Source organism: Micromesistius poutassou, assembly GCF_964030765.1.
Source record: "Micromesistius poutassou genome assembly, chromosome: 7".
Taxonomy (NCBI): Eukaryota; Metazoa; Chordata; class Actinopteri; order Gadiformes; family Gadidae; genus Micromesistius; species Micromesistius poutassou.
Window position 1 is genome coordinate 16934144 of NC_140277.1, and position 25103 is coordinate 16959246.

The window sequence follows — 25103 nt, forward strand, 5'->3', positions numbered from 1 at the left end:
TACCCACCGAGGTGAGTTAACGCATTTTATCGAATGCCCTACTAAGTGTACATGCGCTTGTACAATTCCCCTCATTTTGCTTCATATACATCATACCGGACCTTTAATCAAATAAAGTGAGTTAAAAGCGATCCTGACTCTAATCCTGATTTTCCAAAGAACACGGCAATACACAGAAAAATGTACGTCAACATTTTTAGTCTGTCTTTCTTTTCACACAAGGAAAATGTGTGTGACAGTAGAGAGATGACGAGTGTGTTTCTCTTTAAGACGGCTGACGTCGAGCCCCGTCTGTTGCAGGAAGGGGAGACATTACGCGCAGGCGCAGTAGCAAAACAAACATCCAACGCGCTGTCTAGCATCCTTAATATTATTAACAATTTACTGAGAAACAACAAGTGTCAACGCTAATAAGGTGCCACTCATTCCACCGTGTAGTCTGCGTGCTTTAATTCTACCTCGGTTTACAAATGCAGCCGACTCTTGACAGCGGTGCTAGTGTGGTAACGTTAGTGAGAGGCGCCAAATTTAAAAGCATGAATGTGAAAACTATGAGGTCGAGGAAAGACCAACTAACACAGCCGATGAAGACCTGCTGTTTTATGTTTAACCTCAATGTCATAACCAGGCAGAATTATCTTTACTCTTCGCTAATACACGAGTCCTTCTGTTTCATATTCATTGTGTTCTTCACAAACAGATGACGCAGACAACTCGTACCGTGAGGTCACGAAAGGAGGTCAAATACACGGAGACGGACGCTGACCTGTGAGTTTTCACTTGCATACAATGTCCATTAATAATAAAAAAAAAAGATTGACGCTTTACTTCATGCTTTTGTTGTGATATGGCACAACGCGAGTCCAGGAAGAGTCGAATGGACTTCTGGTGTTCACCGAGGTGCTCTTTCTCTTCTGCGCCCAGGTCGTTCTCACAGTCAGTGAGTAGTGAGGAGGAGGAGTCTGATGAATGGCGACCTCCGGAGCCCAAGGCATCTAGTGAGAGCGCCGTAGACCCTGTGTCGGGGAAGAAGAAACCTGCTGCCAAGAGAACCGCTAAGCCCAAAGAACCCAGGGCTCCTAAAGCCCCCAAAGAACCCAGGGCTCCTAAAGCCCCCAAAGAACCCAGGGCTCCTAGAGCCCCCAAAGAACCCAGGGTTCCTAAAGCCCCCAAAGAACCCAGGGTTCCTAAAGCCCCCAAAGAACCCAGGGTTCCTAAAGCCCCCAAAGAACCAAAGCCCAGAACCACCAAGGCCTCTACATCTACCACGGGGCCTGGAAGAAAGAGGAAGCGTGAGCACTCGGTGGGCGAGGCAGAGCAGCAGGGGGGCAGGGATGGAGGAGGACAGTCGGACCAACCCAACAGTTACACAGAGGGGGGGCAGCCCAGCGTCACCATGAAGATGGAGGTGAGCATGATCAAGATGGTGACGCTTGGGTAGGCGACGTCCACCGTTTCAAAGGTCTCAGAGTTGTCGACGTTGCCTAGCGTTAGCATGTTGACCTGCTCACGGAAGGTTAGCTCACGCAACCGCACACATTTTCCTCAGAAAATGCACATGCGGCGACATTGTCTAGTTGTTACTTGTATTATTCCGCCACTTTCTTCTGTTCAGCATGTTTCTATTGCTCGCTTTTTATCTAACCACATTGATCGACGTTAATGCCTATCGATGAAATCCCAAAATTGGCCTTATTTGATCAAATCTCTAGCGGCACCAATAGGTCAAAGTGGAAGATTTCAAAAGGTCAAGTCTCTGGTCCACTTGATCCTATAGGAGCCTGGTGTGGTCCTCATATGAGGAGACTATGCTCTACAACAGTGGTTCTAAAAGCTTTTATACCTTGTACCACCTCAGAAAATACCAGCATTATGACCGATGTTAAAACACTGTAGCGTACGCCTGCCCTGTTCAGCTACGCCCAGTTCACGCAGGAAACACATTTATTCCTTCTAAGAATAATATGTGTTGTTAACTGTACAAAGGGGCAGCACTAGAACTGGCACCATCTCTTTCACACGACTCATAGAACGCAAGGGGCCACCCCCCTCTCTCTCTCTCTCACACACACACACACACACACACACACACACACACACACACACACACACACACACACACACACACACACGGCAAGTGAGAACAGTAAGAATGATAACTAGTTCATTCAAACATACGCAGCAAGTAATAACAGTAAGAATAACTATACCAACAACCTGTTTGAAAAATGTTAGGCAATACTAATATTATTAAAAGTTGGCCAGCATGTAGACAACCAAACTTCCTAATGAGAAGGGTTGGCCTGCCTCTGTGAACACAACCCTGCAATGTCTGCATCTATTGAGCTCAGATCAGTCTCAGGTCTGGCTTGGCATCCATCCTGCTTCTGTGTTCAGTATTTATGACGGCAAGTGAAGAGAAGCCTTCCTCGCACAGATATGTGGTGGCAAAAGGAAGGAGAACGCGCACAGCCTTGTCCGAAAGGGCAGGGTATTGGCTGTGTTGCTGCATCCAAAAGTCCAGCAACAGCCGCCTTCAGCAAGCAGACTTCAGTGTTTCGTTGCCCACTAATAAGTCATCATACCAATACTATTATGTGTTGTACTTGTTCTACTTCCACTACTTATTGTTTGATTCTACTTCTACTTCTGCTCATCCTACCTCTACTCATTGTCCTACTAATACTCGCCATACTACTATACCTAGGTTCAAACTTAATAACTTTAGTTTAACTTTGCTTAGTTTCTCTTTAGTTTTGTTCAGCTGTTAAACAGTTTGACATTATTATAAAAAAGGATTTTATGTTTATATGTTTCTAATGTTTAAAAGGATGACACGTAAAGCATTATGACTCTTTATTAGACTAACTAACAAATTAGTTCACCGGTCTCAGGTAGGGCTGTGTGATAGAATAAATCTTCTTTCACGATATTGAGTATATAGTCTAGATAATGATAAATTTCACGATAAAGTGTTTTCTGCAAGTAATAGAATATAGATAGAATAGAATAAGCCTTTTAAACTGTCACACTGTACAGCCCTGGGAAGAATGTAATCTGGTACTTTTTTTTAACTTTTACTTTTTTCACCATACTTTTTAACAAAAGGCAACACTGACAACTTATTTGACATGATGTCCATTGGTTCGGACCCAAATCAATGTTGTGTGATTGGATAATGTCAGATAATATAAAGCTATTCACTTAAATGTTCATCCCTCTCTTCTTTTGTGCGACCCCGTAGAGGCAGTCCTTCACCGTGGCCGGCGGCCCTCTCTCAGGGGGCGGGGTTGATGCGGCGCCGTCTGGGACAGGTATGGCAGTGAAGAAAGAGGAGAAGGAAGACTTCACCTTTGACGAGTCTTACGTTAAGAGACAGAAGACCAGCGGCGCCCCTGATGGACAACCCAGTGCCTTGTCATCACCCGCCGCACGAGCTTTGAGGAATGAACTCAACATGAACTGGGACCTGATAGAGGTACACACACACACACACACACACACACACACACACACACACACACACACACACACACACACACACACACACACACACACACACACACACACACAAAAAACAATATCTACAGTTTTGTCGCTTGGTTTTGCTTAAATGTTGACTGAATGCTGACCGGTGTCCAGCATATCTCCCGCATGGGCTTCATGTCATCTCCCGCTTTGGTGAGAGAGGTAGGGGGGAGGTACCCTGGAAATCCAGAGTTCTCGCGAGAGCACAATTTGAATTTGCTCAGCGAGTCACTCTGGGAACGAGCAATATACTCACTCCCCGATTCCCCTGGCCGAGAACATTAACCAATCACATCGGTGTATCTGATATAGGCGGGCCAAAAGCTTTGCTGTTTTACCGACCGGATGCGGCAAGAATCTAATCTATTGGTTAGCTCCGCTGGTAGCTTTTGGTACTCTTCTGATTGGTCGTAGTGTTATCCAATTGCGTGCAGTGATATTTTCAAAGGCATGCTTGGTGCCGCCCCTCGAGTTGGGCCATTTTCATGACTCGTTGCCAGACCCTACAGCTTTCTAGATGTGGGACTGGATTTCCAGGCTAGGGGGGAGGAGTATGTAGGGAGAAAAGCTTTAAGTCACAAGTGACACGCAACAATGTCCCCGTAATGACTCACCTAAACAACACATTTCCCAAGATACTACTCATGCAGAAGTAACCCACGCAAAGATGTGACCATAAAAACTACTCTATGATCAAACATTATAACTAAATGCCCACCGATACTGGATTTTAGGGGACAATGCTGTTACAGATATTAGGAAGTAAAAAATGACATATCGGCCAATATTCAAACTATAGATATGTCGGCCTTTATTCTATGTATGTACAGTATATATATTGTGGTGTCCTGGGGACGGAGCTCTTCCTTGTGATTCCTTGGGAACCATGAGCTAAAGGAACCAATGACCTGTAGTATGGGGAGTCGCTATTGAACTTGAACACCCAGATCATGATCATGGTGTGATTCTGTTTGTGTTAGGAGTGCACCAGGATGTGCTCAGTTAAAGCATTAAGAGGTTCAACCAGCACAGGATTTATAAACAGGTGATTACGTCAAGTATAAATCAACACCATTTCTAAGGTTTTCATCTCGGCAAACATATATGCCGATACAAATATATCTTTGATAGGCCAGCATCGGTCAATAAAGTCGGCCAACCGATTTTCAAGCCTGACCGATATTGGTTGGGCTCTAATTATAACATTGGATCAGTTATTATATACATGCATGCATTTTCAACGCAGAAGTAGGAGAAATCCAATGCATGCCCAACTTGAAAAGCAACGTGACACACTGACATTGAATAGAATCTAGATTACTAGAAATGTACATTCAAGAGCGAGTTGTTGTTGTTGTGGGTTTGGGGAGTGTGTGGCATATTTCATTGTTTATTTGCGTTTCTTAGTTATAGCCGAAATTTGGAAAGGCTCGTCACTGATATGTATGCATAAAGGCAGCTTTTTGGAAAGATTTGAAATTAGATATCTTTCCAAATATATCTCATTTAACATTTTGAATATAATGGTAATTTTTAATGTTCATTAAACAAAAAAAAAAAGGCTTGTGTGTGTTTAAAATATCACAATATCTCAGTCAGACGATTATTGGCACAGCGCTATCTAGTTCTAAAACGGTTGGCCTTAGATTTCTTTTTTCTTACATTATGCTATTATTTTTGTTGGTGACTAAATAGTTTTCCAGTCTGTTTTAAGATCATACTAGACATAGTTACATGTTTAAAACACATCAAACCTGAACATGAATTGTGCTCTCAGCTACACTATTCAAGAAAAGTTGTCATGCGTTGAAGTAAAGGAGGGCAGATCAGAGCACAGATTCAGCACGTCTCACTGTGTTGATGATAGTTTGAACGGGATGTATGGTGGAAGGAGGAACACATACGACCTGCTGGTGACTTAAGCCGTGGTGGTGTGTTGCTGCGTGTTCCTCCTGTCCTCTAGCTCCTGTCCATGATGACTGTGGTGGAGCGCTGGGTGTGTGTGAACATAGTGAAACTCCTGCGCGAGGAGAACACGGTGCCTTTCATGGTGCGCTACAGAAAGGACATGATCAACCACATGGACGCTGACGCGGTTCGCGACGTGCAGCTGGTGTACGAGGAGATATGGTAGGTGTGCCTCTGGTTTTACGAGTGTGCGTGTGTCTGGGAGAAAGAGGGCACAGGTGCACGTTCTCTTAAACCAGTGGGGGTCCAGTTAAAACAGTGACAGTTCTAAGTGTTGTGTGATTTAGAGCACTTTGGGCGTCTTGAAATGTGCTTTATCAATGCAATAATAGTAATGATATTGTTGGCCGCTAGATGGCAGTAGTTCCCAGCTAAATAACCTTTGATTGTTCGGGTGTGTATGAAAATGTTGTACCACTGATTCTTTAGAAATTTAAAATAATTACCTGATAAACATGTTCAAGAATATATGATCAATGTCTCTGAAAGTTTTATATCCAAAACAACATCATCAATGTTTGTCCCTGGAATCAGGGCAATAGAATAAACCTGCATAATCGTGTTCTCTTGTGTAAAGTGTAAAAGAGACACAGCACAGCATCAGTTTGTATGCATCAGTTTGCATCAGTGCTAATCAACTTTCCAATGCCTCAAGTGGGTGGCATACATACAAAATACAGGTTTCTATAATTCAATTTAAAAAGTGAAACTTGTATATTTTATAGAATCATTACACCCAAATTAAAATATTTCAATCCTTTATTTGTATCACTCTTGATTATTATGGTTTACAGATCATGAAAACCCCAAATTAAGTATCGCAGATAATTAGAATATAACATAAGCCATAACCCATGAAAAAGATTGACACAGAAATATCGGCCTTCTGGAAAGTATGTTGTTGTATATGCGCTCAATCAATGCGGAGTGGCATGGAGTCGATCAGCCTGGGGCCCTGCTGAGCTGTTATGGGAGCCCAGGTTGCTTCGATAGCGGCCTTCAGTTCGTCTGCGTTGTTGGGTCTCGTGTCTCTCATCTTCCTCTTGGAGATACCCCACCTCTATGGAGTTCAGATCAGGCGAGTTTGCTGGCCAATCAAGAACAGTAATCCTATGGTCATTAAACCAGGTATTGGTACTTTTTTCAGTCAAGTCCTGCTGCAAAATTAAATCAGCATCTCCATTAAGCTTGTCAGTAGAAGGAAGCATGAAGTGCTCTTAAACGTCCTGGTGGACGGTGGCATGGCATGGCTTGGTCTTGATAAAACACTGTGGACCAATACCAGAAGATGACAGAGCTCCGCAAATCATCACTCACCGTTGAAACTTCACACGGGACTTCAAGCAACTTGGATTCTGTGCCTCTCCATTCTTCCTCCAGACTCTGGGACCTTGATTTCCAAATGAAACGAGCGTCAGACCACTGAGCGACAGACTTGCTTGTGCACCTTTTTCTACCACGCTTTCTCCTTACACTCACCTTTCTATGAATATGCTTGGCTACAGCACTCTGAACAGCCAGCTCCTTTAGAGATGACCTTTTGAGGCTCACCCTCCTTGTGGAGTCTGCTGCACAACTTTCTCAACTTTCCCGAAGATTGTTAAGCCTACGAAACCAGAATGAGAGACCATTTAAAGGCTCAGGAAACCTTTGCAGGTATTTGGAGGTAATAAGCTGATTAGAGTGTGACACCTTGAATCTACAATATTTAACTTTTTTTGAAATATTCCAATTTTCTGTGATACTGAATTTGGGGTTTTCATGAGCTGTAAGCCATAATCCTCAAGATGAATACAAATATAGGCATGAAATATTTAACTTTTGGTGTAATGAATCTATATAATGAGTTTCACTTTGAAATTAATTAACGTTTCCACAATATTCTTATTTATTAAGATGCACCAGACCTGTACGTTTATTTCATGGAGAAAAGTGTTGAGGTGTAAGTGGTGGTGTCCCTGAGCAAGACACCTAACTCTAACTGCTCCCGATGAGCTGGCTGTCGCCTTGCATGGTTGATTCTACCTTCAGTGGGTGAAGACACTTTGGATAAAAGCGCTTTTGCTAAATGCCCTAAAATGTAAAAGACGGGAAATACCAATTCTGATCACGGAAATAAAACAAAATGAGTCACACCTGCCTTGGATTTATCAAACATAACATAATCTTGGCATGGTTATTTCACGCAAAGATTTCGGTAAGTTACATCTTGGAGCTGCGAGAAGTGCCAAAAGATATGTTTGGAGAGGTATGCGTTTGTTTGTTGATTGCTTCTCCATAACACGGTCGATTTGTTATTGCAACCTCACTGAACTTATTTCCATACGCAAGATGTATGCTGCCCGCTTCTGCCCTCCATTCCCATTGACAATATTCCCATAAATGTCTTCATGGTTTTACTGTGTTTTATATGTGCGTGTATAAAGTCATCTCTCTAAGAAGACCCAGTCAGTGATCCAGACACTGAGGAAGGATGGGCTCCTGAATGCAGAGCTGGAGAACAACCTGAGGAGCTGCAGGTCCCTGGATGAGCTGGACCACATGGTCAGACACAGACACACGATGTAATCATGTTTTTTCCTCAAAACTGAACATATTCATTTACTTTCACATTATGGTTTTCTGTTTCCTGTCCATCCCTCCCTCTTGCCCCTGTATCTTTTCAGTATTCGCCGTATAAGAAAGGCAGTAAGCTGAGTAAGGCTAGGCGGGCCAGAGATCTGGGCTTGGAGGAAGCTGCTGTCATACTATTGAACCGGCCTAATGACCTGGATATCGCGTCTTGGGTCAAGCCTGGCAGTGAGGGTAGGGGACATTGACTGACAAACACAAACGCACACATGTGCATGACATTTACCCTCTGTAACAATAATTCTCCAAATGTTGCTTTCCTTCTGGCTTGTTTTGCCTGCAGTCTTTAAAGTACCTGAAGGTGGCACCAAAGGTCCATGAAAAATACAGTTCTCACACCAAACATTTCCTCATGAGGCAGCATCTGTTGTCATCTTTTAAACTTGCCATTAAAAAAAACAAAAAACGACGATTATAACTAAATCGTTCTGAGTTTTTTGTTCTGTATGTTTGTGTTCATCACATTTTCTGCCACTGTGTCTGTACCTGTTAGGTCTGTCTTCAGCGGAGGAGGTGACGACAGGTGTGAAACATATCTTGGCTGATATGATCGCCAAGGATCCAGAGTCCCTGGCCTACATAAGGACACTGTAAGACGCTAGCTGATACATTGTACTGAGCTGCTGCTACAGTCTGCCTCTTGACGGCTTTTGAAAGGCATTTGACAAATAAGAAAAACCTCCGGAGGCTTTTACTTATTGTGCACATGCTTGTAATTTACAAGTGTAATTATACATTATTAATAATGATTAATAATCTTAATTATTAATATGAATAATATGTCAGTCAAGAATACCCGACTGAATGAAAGCATAAATATATCAAGTGATTCACAAATGTATGCTATAAGTAAAGCACAGTGACACATTATTATTGTCCTAAAAAAGCTGTGGTATTTAATCGGGTCTATTGTCGAGTAGAACAAGAGAATGCAGACGTGATGAAGATAAACTACAGGGAGCAGAGGCCATTGTCATTTGACCATAAGAGACTGCTTGACTTAAACATTCAGAGTTATAATGTGTTGCAATATAACCTCATTGATATATCAGTGGTTTCTGTGTGTCACAACATATTTCACTACTTAGCCTTGAAAAGGTTGGATGGGTGCTAACAACATGCATGCATGCAGGAAGTTGTGGTGGTTGAATGGACCCAGGAGACCAGTGTTTACCTTTACGTCCTTTGTTATCGTTTAGACTCGTATTACTTGGTTAGATTTAGGCAACGCCACTATTTGGTTAGGTTTAGGGTTAGGCAGAATCCCTTTCTGGCAAATCTTCAGAAAACTGAAAAAACAATATAAACAAAAGCTATGGTTTAGTTTGAAGTCAATTTGGTCCGATCTTATCGGCCTTAGTGGACCGATAATTTCATGACAAAATTAGTTAGTAGAACTATGAAACGCTAATAGTCATGTAGTATTCATTTTATATAATAGGCAATCTATCCTCACAACGTTGGACTGTCATCTAGATTCCTTGGTTAAAGGTTTTCTAAGACTCTTTCCAGACGCTTTTTTCTGACGCTTCTGTCAGATGAGGGGAGGGGGTTGAATAGTGCAAAGAACAAAAGATAAACTCTTTAGCACCCAAAGCACCTTTCCTAAGGCAAAGTTGTGAAGGAAGCAAATTTACCCCAATACCTGACCCATTTAAAAAATGTATACAACACTGCCAAGTTACGTGCCTGGGGAGATTTCATATTGAACTGTTCCCTACCAAAGCGCCAGTATAGAGGAAATGACTAACAAACCTGAAACGTTGGGAATAACAACAATGATTAAATCAATCGCACTGGCAAATCACCATTTGGCTCACAACGCTCTCTTGATTAGAACAATGAATACAAAGAACAGAGAAACAACAACAGTTTTCAACTCCTATGAAGAAGTCTGGAAAGGCCACACTCACACAATTGATCAGACAAAGGCAAATAAAACATTTCCCTACTCGGTACAGTGCACCGAAAATAATCAATTGATGACAGTAGGGTTCTGAGCACATACTGCCAGAAACTATTCCTTAATATAATGATACAAAAGTTGGCTTTACATTACGGACCAGGAAGGTGGAACACAACATGCAGTGCACAGGGCAAATAATCCCAAGAAATACCATTCCCTGTCCACTGCCTGGGTCAGCACCCAAAGTACGTCAGTGTCAGGGCACCCGAGGGGGGAAAACGATGGACAACTGCCAATGGTGTAGCAACCTGTCTATGGTAAATGCACCACACAAACAATCACAATAAATCACTGTTGCCCCTAGGAGTAAGTGTTACAAGTTCAGGCAAATCGATGAATGTTCTCTTTGGGGAGCCTTGAATGATCAACAACAACAACAACAACTCTGATTCATAACTTTTCCCCACTATTCTTTTAAACTTAAACTTCTTTGTTTAGAATTAAGGTAGGCTACAAGGTGTTATATCAAAAACACATGTTCATATAAATATGTAGTTTACCAGAAGGTAAAGGAATAAGTCCCGAAATGAAAATAAATTCTTTAAAACGGGGGGGGGGGGGCGCACCCCAGTGGCTCACTGGGTAGAGCTCGTACCATTAAGGCCCAGTCCCTTCCCCTCTATCTCCCATACCTTCCTGACTTACTCATTACAATAAAAAGGATCAAACCCTCAAAAAGCTGTTATTTTGGTCCTAGTCCAATTGCTTCAAATGAGTAATGGATAAGTCTGCTCAAGTTTTATAACTTGCTCATTTGTGACGCCTGCTGGAGAAAAGCTCAACTGCGTCTTTGAAGCTACAGCGTGGATCATGTTTACTGGGTATAAAGTCACGAAATAGCTTAGTTTTGCGATATCATTTCTGTATTTAAATACACACGGTTGTAAACGAGACATCTTTTTGAAAAGTCATGAAACGCAATCTTGAAAGAGTTTTACACATGTTTTTATATTCACCAGCAGTCACAATGACCCCCGTCCCAGCGCTTCTAGTGTTAAGGGCCTTCATTCTCTGTTGCTATTTGCTTTTTAAAGTATTCCATCTATTGTGTGTGTGTGTGTGTGTGTGTGCGTGTGTGTGTGCGTGTGCGTGTTTGTGTGTTTGTTTTGGTGCAGGTGTGGGAACAGCTTTGTGACCATCCAGTCGTCTGTGTCCAAAGTGGCCCTGAAGGAGCAGGAAGGGGACAGCCAGCCCGGTCCCAGCCAGGCTGGACCTGGGGCCAAGCACAAGAAGACCAGGGACATCGACAAATTCAACCTCTACTTTGATTTCACGCGACCTATTCAGCGCATCCAGGCTCACCAGGTAGGCCTTATGAGGACAGAAATGTGCTGAATATCAATATCTGCAATCCAATATTGTCCAACGTCAACAACATTGGCTAACACTAATCTGAAATTAATCAGTACATTTTGAACAAGCTATTTGGTTCTGCAGGCGAATATAGTCAAACTAAAATACCCACGGTGAGCTTCTTTATAAGTCTTCATTACCCTTTTTAATTAGGCTTAGGGCTATATAGTTATTGGAACAAACAAATTGTAACGATTTAGGTTGAACTCTAACCATACTCTGCATGCATGGCGATGCATTTCAGACTCAAGAATGCACAGTATGACATGGCAAGGCCAAAAGGGCTGATGAAAAAACGCCATGTGACCACACTTGATGACTTAGCAGTTCTTTCCTTTACATAAAAGAATGTCACAGTTTACAAAGTGTACTGTTAACCATTCAAGCAAAAATAATATTTTTGCTTGAATGTATTATATATAAATATAATATATATAAAATAATATTCAAAATACCATTAAGTTATTTTAAATATGGCAACATTTATATTGATATTATTATTCTCTTTAGGTCAGGTGTTATGTATTTGTGTACACATTTCACTGCATTTATGTATACCTAATGAAACTAACCAACTAACCAAACTGACTTAATAGTCACTAAAAATTTAAAAATCCTCAACATTTTATTGAAACGGCTCAAAATTGAGGACGACTTACTGACAACCCGGATTTAACCAATTAATCAAATGAACATTCAATTGATAAAAGTGCCATTGCGAATGCGTATGCCCCCTGAGGGTCATGGTGGGGATCATTAATTTAGCTTCTTCTGTGTTCCCTCGCAATCCTTTGGCGTTGCCTCACAATACATTTGTGTTACCTTGCAATACGTTTTGCGTTCCCTCACAATCCTTTGCGTTACCTCGCAATATGCTCTGTGTTCCCACAACATTCTCTTGCGTTACCTCACGATCAGTGACTCGTAAGTGAAATGGTGTTAAAACACGATGCCTCGTGACTGCCGCAGTAAGGAAGGTGGTGAGCTACAACCTTATTTTCACCAAAGAGCCGTCTTCCAAGCTGGACAAATGACATTGGTGTGTACTTTCTCCTAAAGAGGTCTATTAGAAATACCTCAAACGAACATCTCTAAAACATGCATGTTTTAAAGAAGGCACACCAACTTATCATAATTCCCCTCATCCACAAACTACCATTTGCTACACTATTTTACACTTGGACTAAAAAGTGAACATCCATTATAATTGTATCCTCTAAATACTTAGGAAATTTTGGTGAAAAGACAGAGCATAAGCTCGTCCTCCAAGGCGTCCAAGAGAGGGTAAATCTTGTTGGGAACTTGTATATAACGCCACGGTGAGGGGTTGTGTGGCGCTCTATGCATCCGTTGAAGTTGATTTCTGCAACCGAGAGAGGGTTTAGCTTCTAGCACACACATCCATAACGCCATAGTGTGTGTGTGGGTGTCTGGACCTCCATCCGTGCAGCGGGTTCTGTTGATGTCAGCGTCTGACAGAGGGCAAAGCTTCTTTGATACTTATAATAGTATAACGCCATGGTAGCTGAGGCTGTGCGGAGTCTTTGCAGCCCTTGATGTTGAGGTCGGCATCTGAGACAGAGTTACGCTGCTAGGACACCTATAAATAACGTGACGGTGTATGGATGCATGGGGCTCAGTCCGAGAGACGGTTTAGCTTCTTGGATACCTGGTATAATGTCACGGTGTGTGACGCATTTCATATACAATATTGATTGTATAAATTGAACGCTCCTAAACAATGACACTACCAAAGAAACAATCACAGATGGGTCCTTGCCATTGGGATAGCACACCCCCCTCCATCCTACAACTCTTAGCCCAGAACACATTTTTTAAAACCTGTTCTCCAGAGGCGTCAGTCCGTTCTGGGCTATTGGAGAAACATGGAGGGGCAGCACGGTGGCCTCCGTGGAAGAGGACCTGCTCCCCATGTAGATGGACCCGCTCCCCATGTAGATGGACCCGCTCCCCATGTAGATGGACCCGCTCCCCATGTAGATGGACCCGCTCCCCATGTAGATGGACCTGCTCCCCATGTAGATGGACCTGCTCCCCATGTAGATGGACCTGCTCCACATGTAGATGGACCTGCTCCCCATGTAGATGGACCTGCTCCCCACTGAAACAGATGAACTCTGGTTTATACAATAGGAACACACACACACACACACGCACTTAGACACTCCTATACACACACACACACACACACACACACACACACTTAGACACTCCTACACACACACACACACACACACACACACACACACTTAGACACTCCTATACACACACACACACACACACACACACACACACTTAGACACTGCTACACACACACACACACACACACACACACACACACACACACACACACACACACACACACACACACACACTTAGACACTGCTACACACACACACACACACACACACACACACACACACACACACACACACACACACTTAGACACTGCTACACACAGCATCTGTTTGTGTTTGTGTCAGTTGTTTGGTGGCTGGTGCTCAGGAGCTCTGAATGCCACGTCAGTCGCTGTTAGGCTGTACCCCCTCTGTGCGTGATGGCCCCGGTACCCCAGTGACTACCAGGGCTCTCTGAGTGGGTCCTGGGCCTCATGTGTCACCCCCGCTTCCATCACCGGCTGACTCTCTGCCACCCAGCACTCCCTGGCAAGCGTGCCACAGTGCCCCACAGGCGCAACACACAAACACGCACACCCCCACACCCCCACACCCCCAATGCACACACACACAAAGTACATCGTAAACCCCCCCCTTCCTAACCATTCTCTCCACTTAACATATGTGACATGTCCCCTGCTGACATGCCATTGGATTAGGAGGCTTTGATTGACTGGCGTGCTCCTGCCCTGACAGTTGATGCTGCTGGGTCTAAAGACGGAGGGAGGGAAGGCGGGGGGAGGGAGGGAGGGAGGGAAGGAGGTTGGAGCGATAGAAAAATGGAGAGCCAGTGGAGATGAGCAACAAATAGGTGTGCTCCTAGCCTATGCCTGTTTCTCTCTCCACCCCGGTCCCTCCTTGTCTCAGTCAGCCTGCCTCTCCCCCCCCCCCCCCCCCGCGCGCCCGTCCCACTCCTCCCCTGTGTGAGGCGGTTAATGCGAGTGACGCGGTGTTGTCACAGAGCGTTAATCCAGCGGCCACTGTGACCCTGCTAGCTGTCAGATTCAGGCTAAAGTGAACCTTTTCTAGCCGTTAAGTTGGTGGCCCCGTGTGTGTGTGCGCATGTTTGTTTGTGTGTGTTTGCTTGTCTGCTTCGGGTGTGTTTTGACAGGCGGCATGTGTGTGAGCTTGTTTGTTTTAGCAGAAGAAAGCTGATGTTGTATAATGTACCATATTTGGGGGTTTGTTAAAGGTTGAGCATAGGGGAGATGGAGACGGGAAGAGATTGTGCGTTTGAATACTACGGCACTTATTTAGCTGTTTCTCAAACTTCATAATCATCTCTATATGTTGACTAGTTATTATTAGCACATTGTAGTTTACTGTATGACCTGACTTAAATTATTGTTTTTAAATAGTGATATAATATGATGTTATATAAATACATGTAAATTAGGTATATTTTCTTTCATTGATGTACTCAATATTTCAATATATTTTACAAATGTATGGTTGCAAATGTAAGTGATGCCTCTTAATTACTTGAGCAATTGTGAAATGCTTATAAATTATTTCCTTTTAATAGTTTACATTTACATAGAATATGTTGACCAATATTTAGTTAAATTGTAACCTATATGAAAAGTATTTTTAAAAGCTGCAAACTTGGCACATGAAAAATATATGCATATTCATGACGGCTAAACAGCTATAACGTTGCATCAAAACGACAAAGGCTTGGCCGTCTAATATGGCTAGAAAGAGGATATTCCTTACTTGCCAGTCAAGTCTATATCCAAAAAAAGAAATGATCTTGCATTGTGCCACTGTTTAATTAGAAACATTGTCGTGATGCTCTTTAGAGAGAGAGAGAGAGTTCCTTGGGGGCTGGTGGTATGATGGAGAAAGGACTGATCTTGTCAGGCTTTGGCTTGAACTCGACTACCTGTCACAGCTGGCCTGTCCGTATCACACACTTAACCTTAACCAAGGGAGACGCAAAGCATCTAGGAGGGAGAGAGATAATTACTATTAGGGCTGGGCTATATGGCAAAAATATCATATCAAATTATTTTTCATGCAGGATCATGATCCACATTCTTATCACGATGTGGTTGGGTGGGTAAGAGAAAATAGTAACAATCACTGTTATATTATAGGTTGGCTCTAATGAGAGATCTACAACCAAAGAATTTGATGGGCCAGCCCTCCACAACAGTAAAAAAGCTTAAAATAAAGTCTCTAAAGGCAGTTACACACCGGCGCCGAAGCTCCGCGTCAAAGCAACCGCCCCCGTTATTGCCGACGTTCGTCTGGCTGGACGTGCGCCAGCGCACCGCCCCGCTATCCGTCACGCCACGGTGCTATTGCTTAACGTCGCCGCCACTTTTTTAAAGCTGTTTCGTACATCCCGACTTGATACAAGGTCCTGTACATGTGGAGATTGTTGATGCAGTAGATGAATAAATCCACAATGCAAAAATAATGAGCAATGACAGTAAATAAAGTGACTAAACCTCAAACAAAGTGCCCGACAGTACATAAAGTGACTATGAATTGAAGAGACTATCATTGTAAGCACAAACAGGATGGGTTTGTGCTTACAATGCCCATGATAGGAGGATCATGGGCGTCAGGGCCATATATGTAGCCATAAAACAACTGGTATAACGTTATGGTAGCCTATACCGACTGTGTTTGTTGATCTGCTGCTTTCAAAACATAATGACAACGGTGCTGCAGCGCGGCGCTCTCTATTGGCGCTAGGGGCGGCGTTTGACACATGAAAAGTGCGCACCGCCAGAACTGCGGCCCCGTTCTGTGGCCTGCTCAACACGGGCTGTTGCATGTTAACTCTATAGTCAAGCTCAGTAAAAAGTGATCATAAGCAGGACACTGATGGGCCAATCCACGGTCCAAGTCTAGGAGTGTTAACTGAAGACTAAGACTAAATGGACGGCGTTAAAAGGGGAGAGAGGCGACGGCTGTTCACGTTCCAGCAGTTAACACCGCTAGACCCACAGTGACTTGGACCGCCAAGTCTGCCTCTTGGTCAGCCTTTAAGATTGCCTTATTGCCGTCTTTGTGCACTTTAAGGACACGAGTCGACTCAAAAATATCTAATCATTACAGGCAGTGATTACGCAACCCACTCGCGCTGGTGAATATTATTCTTTCCGTCGTAACACGGTAGTGCATTTTCGCTGTTCTGCTAAATCAAATTGCAAGGTTTTTTCTATAGTACACTGGAACATATCATTCACATGTATTAAACATTTGTAATCAGTCAAACGCTTCAAGGTTCTCTCTATCAATGCAGGATGATCGGATGTGAATACCATGCTCAGTCCGGCAGAACGGAGCTCTCCGTCTCCACAGTGGCGCTGTATTTGTTTCAGAATATTACCTATACAACATTAAGGTGTAAGTGAACCCACTATTTCAGGTAGAATTTGAACACTGAGATTTAAAGTATGTAAAGTAAAGTATGTTTTGGGCGGAGAGTTCTAGGAAGAAGGGGCCTTGTTACGACCCACGGCAGCTTTGTGAAACTTTTTTAGTACCGTTGTTGTGTATGAGCGTTATATTGAGCAATGTTAATTATGAAATGCGCCACACACCGTGGCGTAACACTATAAATGACTGAGAAGCTTAACCCTCACTACATGTACAGTACCTGTACAAGTACCCACTAGAAATACAAAGGTTACTATTTGTATTTCTAGTGGGTAGCAGGATTACTATTGCAACAACACATCATCAGTAGGGTAAAACTAACCTGTCTCACGACGGTCTACAGATACTCTGGGAATACCTAATAAAGAAACACCTAAATGATGGGAAATGTCCAGGTTGAAAAATCCCAAAGCTCAGAGTAAAGAGACTGTTAATCCTTCAGTTTTCCCCGTGCTATAACAACCCAAGATCAAGTGAAATGTAAAGAAAACTAGTTGTATTTCTCTATAACGTTGTCAGACATTTAAAATAACAATCTGTGCATGTCTTTTGCAGAAACAATCACTTTAAGAGGACATTGACAGGTTCCTATTGCCCCTTAAGGCCGGAGATAAACTTAACTCAACATCCGGAGAGAGGGCAACGCCCCCTTCCCCCTATCGTGAAGCGGTAACGACACACCTAATAGTTCTAACTAGTTTACCCTAAAAGTGGTATGTATATCATAACTGTGCACCTGTATGCACATCAATAGCGTTCTTTTTCACATCATGTGATCAGCAAAAACTATATCATATGAAAGCTGATTTTCCACTGAGTCCAACAGGCCAAACCCTATTACTCTGGGAAAAAAAATAATTTATTATAGTTTTGAGATGGGATTTATTAATGTTATAATTCTTCCTAAATTTACCCCTACTATAACCTCTCTATCTTTGCTCTACTTCACTTTATTGGCATCAAATATTGACCATCGGTTGTTGTGCTGTGACCCTACCATAGGGCTACCAACTGAAAATGCACTAGGTGGAATCCACTCTAAAACACATGACATGTAAAGCTTGTCCACAGAACTCTCCGCTAATGTTGTCGCTGCTGACATGCCTTCTGACCCCGTCACATGCCCATACTTGATGTGTGTATTGCATCTTGCGAACGCATATTTTTAATTTCTTGGAATTTCAAACGCATAGATAAAAGCAAGGATTAGTGGTTGGGCTGCAATGGCTGGAGGGCTTGCAAACTATACTGGACCAATGTAGAAAAATAGTTGTCCTCATAAATTGCGTATACCCAAAATGATGGGAAAGGTCCAGGTTAAAAAAATGACAGCGTAATCCTTTTAAGTACAGAAAAAATACCTCAGTTATATATCCATCAGTTTGCTCTGTGCTCTCCAGAAAGGTACACTTTATGGCTTAGATTAGAGTGAGTGTAGGGTGTAGGAGATATTTTCTTTCTGTCAATGCACCCACCTGAAGCGGGAAAATGCACAAAAAATATTAACATAATGTTCATTGTGATACATGCAAGTAAGTTTGCTGTATTAATTCCTGTGCTTACTATTTGTGTGTGCGTGCGTGTGCGTGTGCGTGTGTGTGTGTGTGTGTGTGTGTGTGTGTGTGTGTGTGTGTGTGTGTGTGTGTGTGTGTGTGTGTGTGTGTGTGTGTGTGTGTGTGTGTGTGTGTGTGTGTGTGTGTGTGTGGTGTCTGTGGTGGGTGTCCAATGCAGCCTCTCATGCACACAGCTGCAATTCATGCCAGGGTGCAGCTGAGTGCTAGTGGTTATGGCGTTGTGTGGGTGGGGGCGAGGAGGCCTTGCGGTGCCGTGTTGCTGGTGGTGGTGCAGCGGTGGCATTTGTCAGCTTGCTTCTTCCGCTTGGGCTCCAGATTGACGTTTTGCTTCTTGGCCCTGTTGTGGAGCAGGGCTAAAGGTTCCCAGCTGAAAAGGTCAGACACTTACTACTGTTTGCTTAACAGCATGTAACAGCTCCTCTGAGGGCCCACCAGCACAACCCAGGCCTGGCCACAGGACACGGAGGCCTGCGCTCCACAATTGTGTGTGTGTGTGTGTTTGTGCGTGTGTGTGTGTGTGTGTGTGTGTGTATGTTTTTGACTTCTGTAACTTAGGAGTTTAGATAAGTTTGTTTGGCTGTATAAGAGGAGGGTTAGAGCTGTGTATATTGAACTGATATGCTTGACACACTCCAAAGTAAGTCAAACATGAAAGTAGAACTGTGTGCTCGCTCTATAAAACAGTGTTTGCCACTTCTTCACTAGTGTTCCCGCAGAGAGGGAGCCGTCCCCGCTATTGCAAAGACATCGTAAGACATTTAAACACATGAGAATGCAGTCATGTTAAACCACCAGAGAAGCTTGAGGTTATCACCTTTTAGTTTTCCAAACCCAAACAAAATAAAAAGGAACAACAAGAGTTATGTACTTCATAAATGTGCACAAGCACATTCACAGCAATTGTGTTTTTGTTAATGTGATGGGATATACCATATGAAAGCCTGCTACTCTGTGACAAAATCCAGATAAAAAGTGATGTCTTACTTTTATTTTTTTTTGTCATCAAAGTTGTGTTTGGTTGTAAAAATAACACGTTCACTGATAATTTAGTGTCTTCATTTTGCATGCACACAGTGTTTAAAATCAATTTACAGTTGCTAATAGTGGATCACTAAAAAAAACAAAAACAGTTTCAACTGGTTTAGCTGCTATTGAGTTGTGTGTTGTTTTTTTTTAATACAACCACAGGAGCACTATGGTGCTATCCATGTAACCTTCCGTTTTGATGTCGGGACATTATCACCCTGCCTTATTCATTGTAGAAAAAAATAAATAATACTAATAATAATTTGCAAGAGAGTGAAATTCAAACACAGTGTGCAACGTTGAAAGGACCAGGCAAATGCAGTGGTAATGGACCAACCCATCAATTGACCGGTTCCATGGATTCATAAAAGCTAATATTTTTTTGTGATAGCTCCTCACGGGTCAGGTGTTTAAAAGTCAACTGTCCTTGAAGCTATTTTATAAGACCAAAGCAGAAATAGAAAAATTACTAAACAAAATTTTCTCTTTCACACATCACCCTGATCCCTCCGCATGAATGGGTGAATGTCAGTCAACACTGTAAAGCGCTTTGGATAAAAGCGTTATATAAATGAGGACCATTTACCATTTTAACATTTACCCTCCATTCGTGGGTTGATGCAAATCATGAACCAACAACTGACAGTGAAGTTGATTTTGCGACCGCCAAAGAATCTTCAATGCAAGAAAAACCCTGGTTATAATCAAAGTTGCCAAGAGCCTAAAAGACTGATCATAGCAATGGTATTTTGGTGAACAGGTTTGGTTTTGTAGAAGCAAACCAAAAATCAGTTCCTACTTTACTTCAATATGAACCAATACAAAACATAAAGAAACGTAACGTGTGTGTGTGTGTGTGTGTGTGTGTGTGTGTGTGTGTGTGTGTGTGTGTGTGTGTGTGTGTGTGTGTGTGTGTGTGTGTGTGTGTGTGTGTGTGTGTGTGTGTGTGTAGACCTTGGCTATTTACCGCGGGGAGAGTCTGAAGATCCTGACAGTGAAGGTGAACATTCCCGACAGCGTGAAGAGTGACTTCACGAGGTGGTGCATCAGCTGCAGGTCTGTCAAACACACACGCACAAACACATATACGTGTATTTAACTCTGAAGTACCCACAGCAGGATCCGCATTCAATGTTTACCATAAATTAGAATAATTGTTTTTCTGCAACTCCTAATTTTGCTATTTTTTAGGCAAAGGGTGTTTGAGACAGTTTTATACAGCCTGAGCCACACTCAAACTGCAGACTGTAGTTTGGGCTTTGTTCGACACTGTTAAGCACATTGACAAGAATCCCTGTGAGTTTTGGATGCAATACAGCAAATTGCTTAGTATGGAATAGTTTGGCTGGAAATAGTGGGTTGAGTTGTCTCAGTTTTATTATGATTTAGGCCCTGGTGTTGAGCCATATGATGGCAGACAAACTGCTAAAGAATGCAAATTTACTACTTCTACAATCCTTTTTTTTTTTTAATCTAAAGTTCATAAGCTGGTTCTTTATTCGACATAAAGACTAGACATACTTTGTTTAGTCAGACAGGTGACATAGAAATGCTTGTACATTGTGCACTGTTGGAATCCCTCATAATGAATAGGAACAGATACTGCAGCCTCCAGTAAACTTCATGAATAATAACCTTTCAATTCTACCTTTAGTTTAAATCATACTTTGTTCAATATTTGTGTAATGCCAGCATTTTTCAACAGTTTTACAATGTTCATTCATCTTTTAATTCTCTTATTAGTAATTATGGTTATATACAATACTTAATAATTGTTGTTTTATTTATTCTGTCTATGCTTGCTCTGTTGTGAAGTTATGGTGCATTGAAAAAGAAAATTGCTCTATCTATCTGTATCTCTTGTTTCTATATTGTAGAAGTTTTAGAGGCATTTGCTTTGCCTATTTTGTAGATTTGTATATACTTATTGCACTATAGGGTTGTAACTTGTATCTTCATTATTGAGTGCACCTACTGTAAGTCGCTTTGGACAAAAGCGCTTAATAAATATATTGTAATGTTCTGTTCTGTCGACTTGTATTGCAGATGGAGGCCTAAGATGTTGGGGAGACCAAGTGATACTAAAATGATTGGGGATGCAGTAGAGGATGCATATAAAAGACTAATTCTGCCTCTACTGACCAGAAGCTACAGGTAGATGAGACCATGTCTATGCTCATTTTGCTACAATACTAAACTAAACTAATTTCAGATTTGAAAAATGCATAGATTGTCAAAGTTTATTCTAGAGTGTTGACAACATTATATCCAGAGATTGTCAAGCATGATTCTAGACTAGTGTAGATGCCATTCTTTCCACAGATTATCATGAAAATAGAGTAAAGACACAAATTGGTTCAGTATTGAGTTTGTTAGAATTTCATGTAGCGGTCTAACTGGTCCAATGACCAACATGAGGTCATGTTTTGACAAATATTTGGAGGTAGTGTTTGGTTTACATTTATTTTTACAGTTTCAAATCAAATTGAACATATTTATTGATTAAATTCTTGTTTCTCAACCATTTTTCCATGGGAGAACAAATGTAAAGGTGTCTATACTGGGGCGGCCACAAATGATTCTTTCTATCGATACATCCATTCATTATTTATTGATTAATCTAAACAAGGAATTTGGATCCAAAAATGCATACAATTATACTGATCCCAATTATTCAAACATTATGTATATGACATTCCCTGCACAAAGACATATGCTCAATAACAGAGTATTTAAATTTAATTAATTAGATGATATGGTATACATCCAAATGTGCAAACACCATCAATCACCTTAGAATAAGCCCAGATTCTAGCCCAAACATGTTCCAATGAACACTCGTTCCTGGTAAATGAATAATAATGAGCTTGAGTAGCAGCCACAATGGTTAAAGCTCTCCTTTCTAATAATAAAACGTTATTTGTTTCATAAACATGAACAACTTATTAAGGGACCAATCACACATAACCTTGTCTTCTCTTCCATTGATGAGCGGGGCTGCTCCATGCCCAGCTCCAAAAGTTCAAATATTGTAACTTTTATGCGCTTTCGAAAGACACAAGATGCATCAAAAGAAAGCAGCTCAGCTTTACCATTAGGAAAACATGGTGCTGTGAACGGCAGATTTTTTAAAACACTCTGTGTGATTGGCATGAGCATCATACACGAACACCAGAAAAGAAAGCATACAGCTTTGGTGTATGCTTTTGTGTTAGAAGGGCAGCACTCTAGAATCAGGATGGACAATCTGGGGATGTAATGGAGTCTACCCTCTAGAATCAGAAGGGACAATCTGTGGATGTAATGTAGTCTACCCTCTAGAATCAGAAGGGACAATCTGTGGATGTAATGTAGTCTACCCTCTAGAACCAGAAGGGACAATCTGGGGATGTAATGTAGTCTACCCTCTAGAACCAGAAGGGACAATCTGGGGATGTAATGGAGTCTACCCTCTAGAACCAGAAGGGACAATCTGGGGATGTAATGTAGTCTACCCTCTAGAATCAGAAGGGACAATCTGTGGATGTAATGTAGTCTACCCTCTAGAACCAGAAGGGACAATCTGGGGATGTAATGTAGTCTACCCTCTAGAACCAGATGGGACAATCTTGGGATGTAATGGAGTCTACCCTCTAGAACCAGAAGGGACAATCTGGGGATGTAATGTAGTCTACCCTCTAGAATCAGAAGGGACAATCTGGGGATGTAATGGAGTCTACCCTCTAGAATCAGAAGGGACAATCTGTGGATAGGCCCTTAGGTCCAAAGTATGCAAACATATCCTTTTACTTGTGTGTTTGCATTTAGGACCAAGTTATCAGCGAGTGCGGAGAAGGAGTCTATAGACATGTTTGTGCGTAACCTTCGCCAGCGCCTTCTGGCGTCCCCCATCAGGGGCTCCGTCATCATGGGGGTCGACCCGGGCTTCACACATGGCTGCAAAATAGCAATTCTCTCCCCTACCAGTAAGTGGATTTTCTCATGTTATCACCTTGTCTGTGTAGTGCTCTTGGTACTTTGCTGTCAGGCTGTCTCCAAAGATGTGCATGTTACAGTAGTGAGCTGTGTACCAAACAGTAACTATACAGTGGCAATCTAATGATTTCGGTTTCGTTCTCTTTTGCGACACCTTTGGTCGATAAACTGTAATTTTCCCGGAGATACAAACAGTGTTGCCACCATCACCCAGTTCACAACATTCACAGTACTGCAAATGCAAGGGTGCTGAACGCTTATTAGGGCTTAGGCCAAACACCTGAATATTCTGATACTTGTTTAAAATTCAAATCTCAAATCAGTATTTGAGATCATTAAGGTTTTTTTCTTTGTGAAAAATATGTACATATAAAAAAATCATTTGTTTAAATCATTTGTTTATTGGTGAACTGCAGGTAGAAGGTTAGGGTACATTTTGTCTGAATATCCCAGTGTTATCCCTGGGATGAAAAATTATATTAATTATGGCGCTAGAACGCTTCTCATCAGCGCCTCATTTGAGGTACCGTTAGACATCATCAGACCAAAAACCAAACACGGGGCGACGGAATTAGAGTTTGTTGGTTTTGTAATTGGATATCAGAATTTTATTCAAATACTTCAGTAGCACTTTGTCACCTGGCATCCAGTGGGACGATCGGCAAGATGGACAGAGACGGACGTTAAACTAAAGGATTGTAGTATCAACAAATGTAATGAAATGGTTGCAGGTTCTCAATACTGTCCATAGAACGTATTTAGCAGATGTTTCAATGTTTAAACAAGGCCAAAAGAGAACAAAAATCACTGCTAATAATAATAACGGCTGGGGATGTAAACATGATTTAAACATGTAGCAACATTCACTGCCGTGCAATGAAGTCAAAACTGCTCCTTCAACCCTCTTCAGTAAGGGAAAGGGACTGATTTTAGAATAATATAATTATTCAAAGCTTAAAAGAATGTTTTCGGGCCAGCCCAAGTGTCCATTAGTAGGCCTCCATTAGTAGGCCATCTCCATTTTATTACCTTGTTTGGTGGCTTAACATACATTTATTATTTATACATGAACATCTTTGAACGTAACTTTAACTATAGATTTTGTCTCTCCTCTTTATCCCATTTGTTACTCTTTTTTTCCCTTTTATTAAACCTTTGCTGACAGATCTAGAACAGACAATTTGAATGCCAAAGCCAGATATTTGGCCAGATTCTACAAAATAGGACATTACTTAATGTGGACTTGCCAAGCTTGGTCAAAAATAATTGGAACCATTTACAACTGAATCTCTTTTGCTTGAATACTGCAAACATTTTGGCAAGTGCAAAATAAAGAACAATAATAAGTATATATCCTACGCATTCCATTAATAATATTGCTTCTTAAACGTATGTGTAACATTTTCTTATTAAAATATCTAAAAACAACTAGACCTACGATGTATATTTCATTGAGGCCGGGGGATTAAAGGACTTTAGTTCATCAAA

General features: G+C 41.9%; 1 protein-coding gene across 1 annotated transcript in view; it reads left to right on the forward strand.

The window, feature by feature from the left end:
• The first annotated feature begins 349 nt into the window (after nucleotides 1–349).
• Nucleotides 350–25103, forward strand: part of srbd1 (S1 RNA binding domain 1) — a 74938-nt gene continuing 50184 nt past the window's right edge. Inside the window, exons 1-12 of the mRNA XM_084470092.1 lie at nucleotides 350–415; nucleotides 701–768; nucleotides 925–1408; nucleotides 3245–3478; nucleotides 5492–5658; nucleotides 7923–8040; nucleotides 8163–8301; nucleotides 8621–8717; nucleotides 11209–11398; nucleotides 20593–20696; nucleotides 21687–21794; nucleotides 23448–23605. Coding sequence (XP_084326218.1) covers nucleotides 701–768; nucleotides 925–1408; nucleotides 3245–3478; nucleotides 5492–5658; nucleotides 7923–8040; nucleotides 8163–8301; nucleotides 8621–8717; nucleotides 11209–11398; nucleotides 20593–20696; nucleotides 21687–21794; nucleotides 23448–23605 — 1867 coding nt within the window. The 5' untranslated portion in view covers nucleotides 350–415. The remainder of the gene's footprint in view (nucleotides 416–700; nucleotides 769–924; nucleotides 1409–3244; nucleotides 3479–5491; nucleotides 5659–7922; nucleotides 8041–8162; nucleotides 8302–8620; nucleotides 8718–11208; nucleotides 11399–20592; nucleotides 20697–21686; nucleotides 21795–23447; nucleotides 23606–25103) is intronic.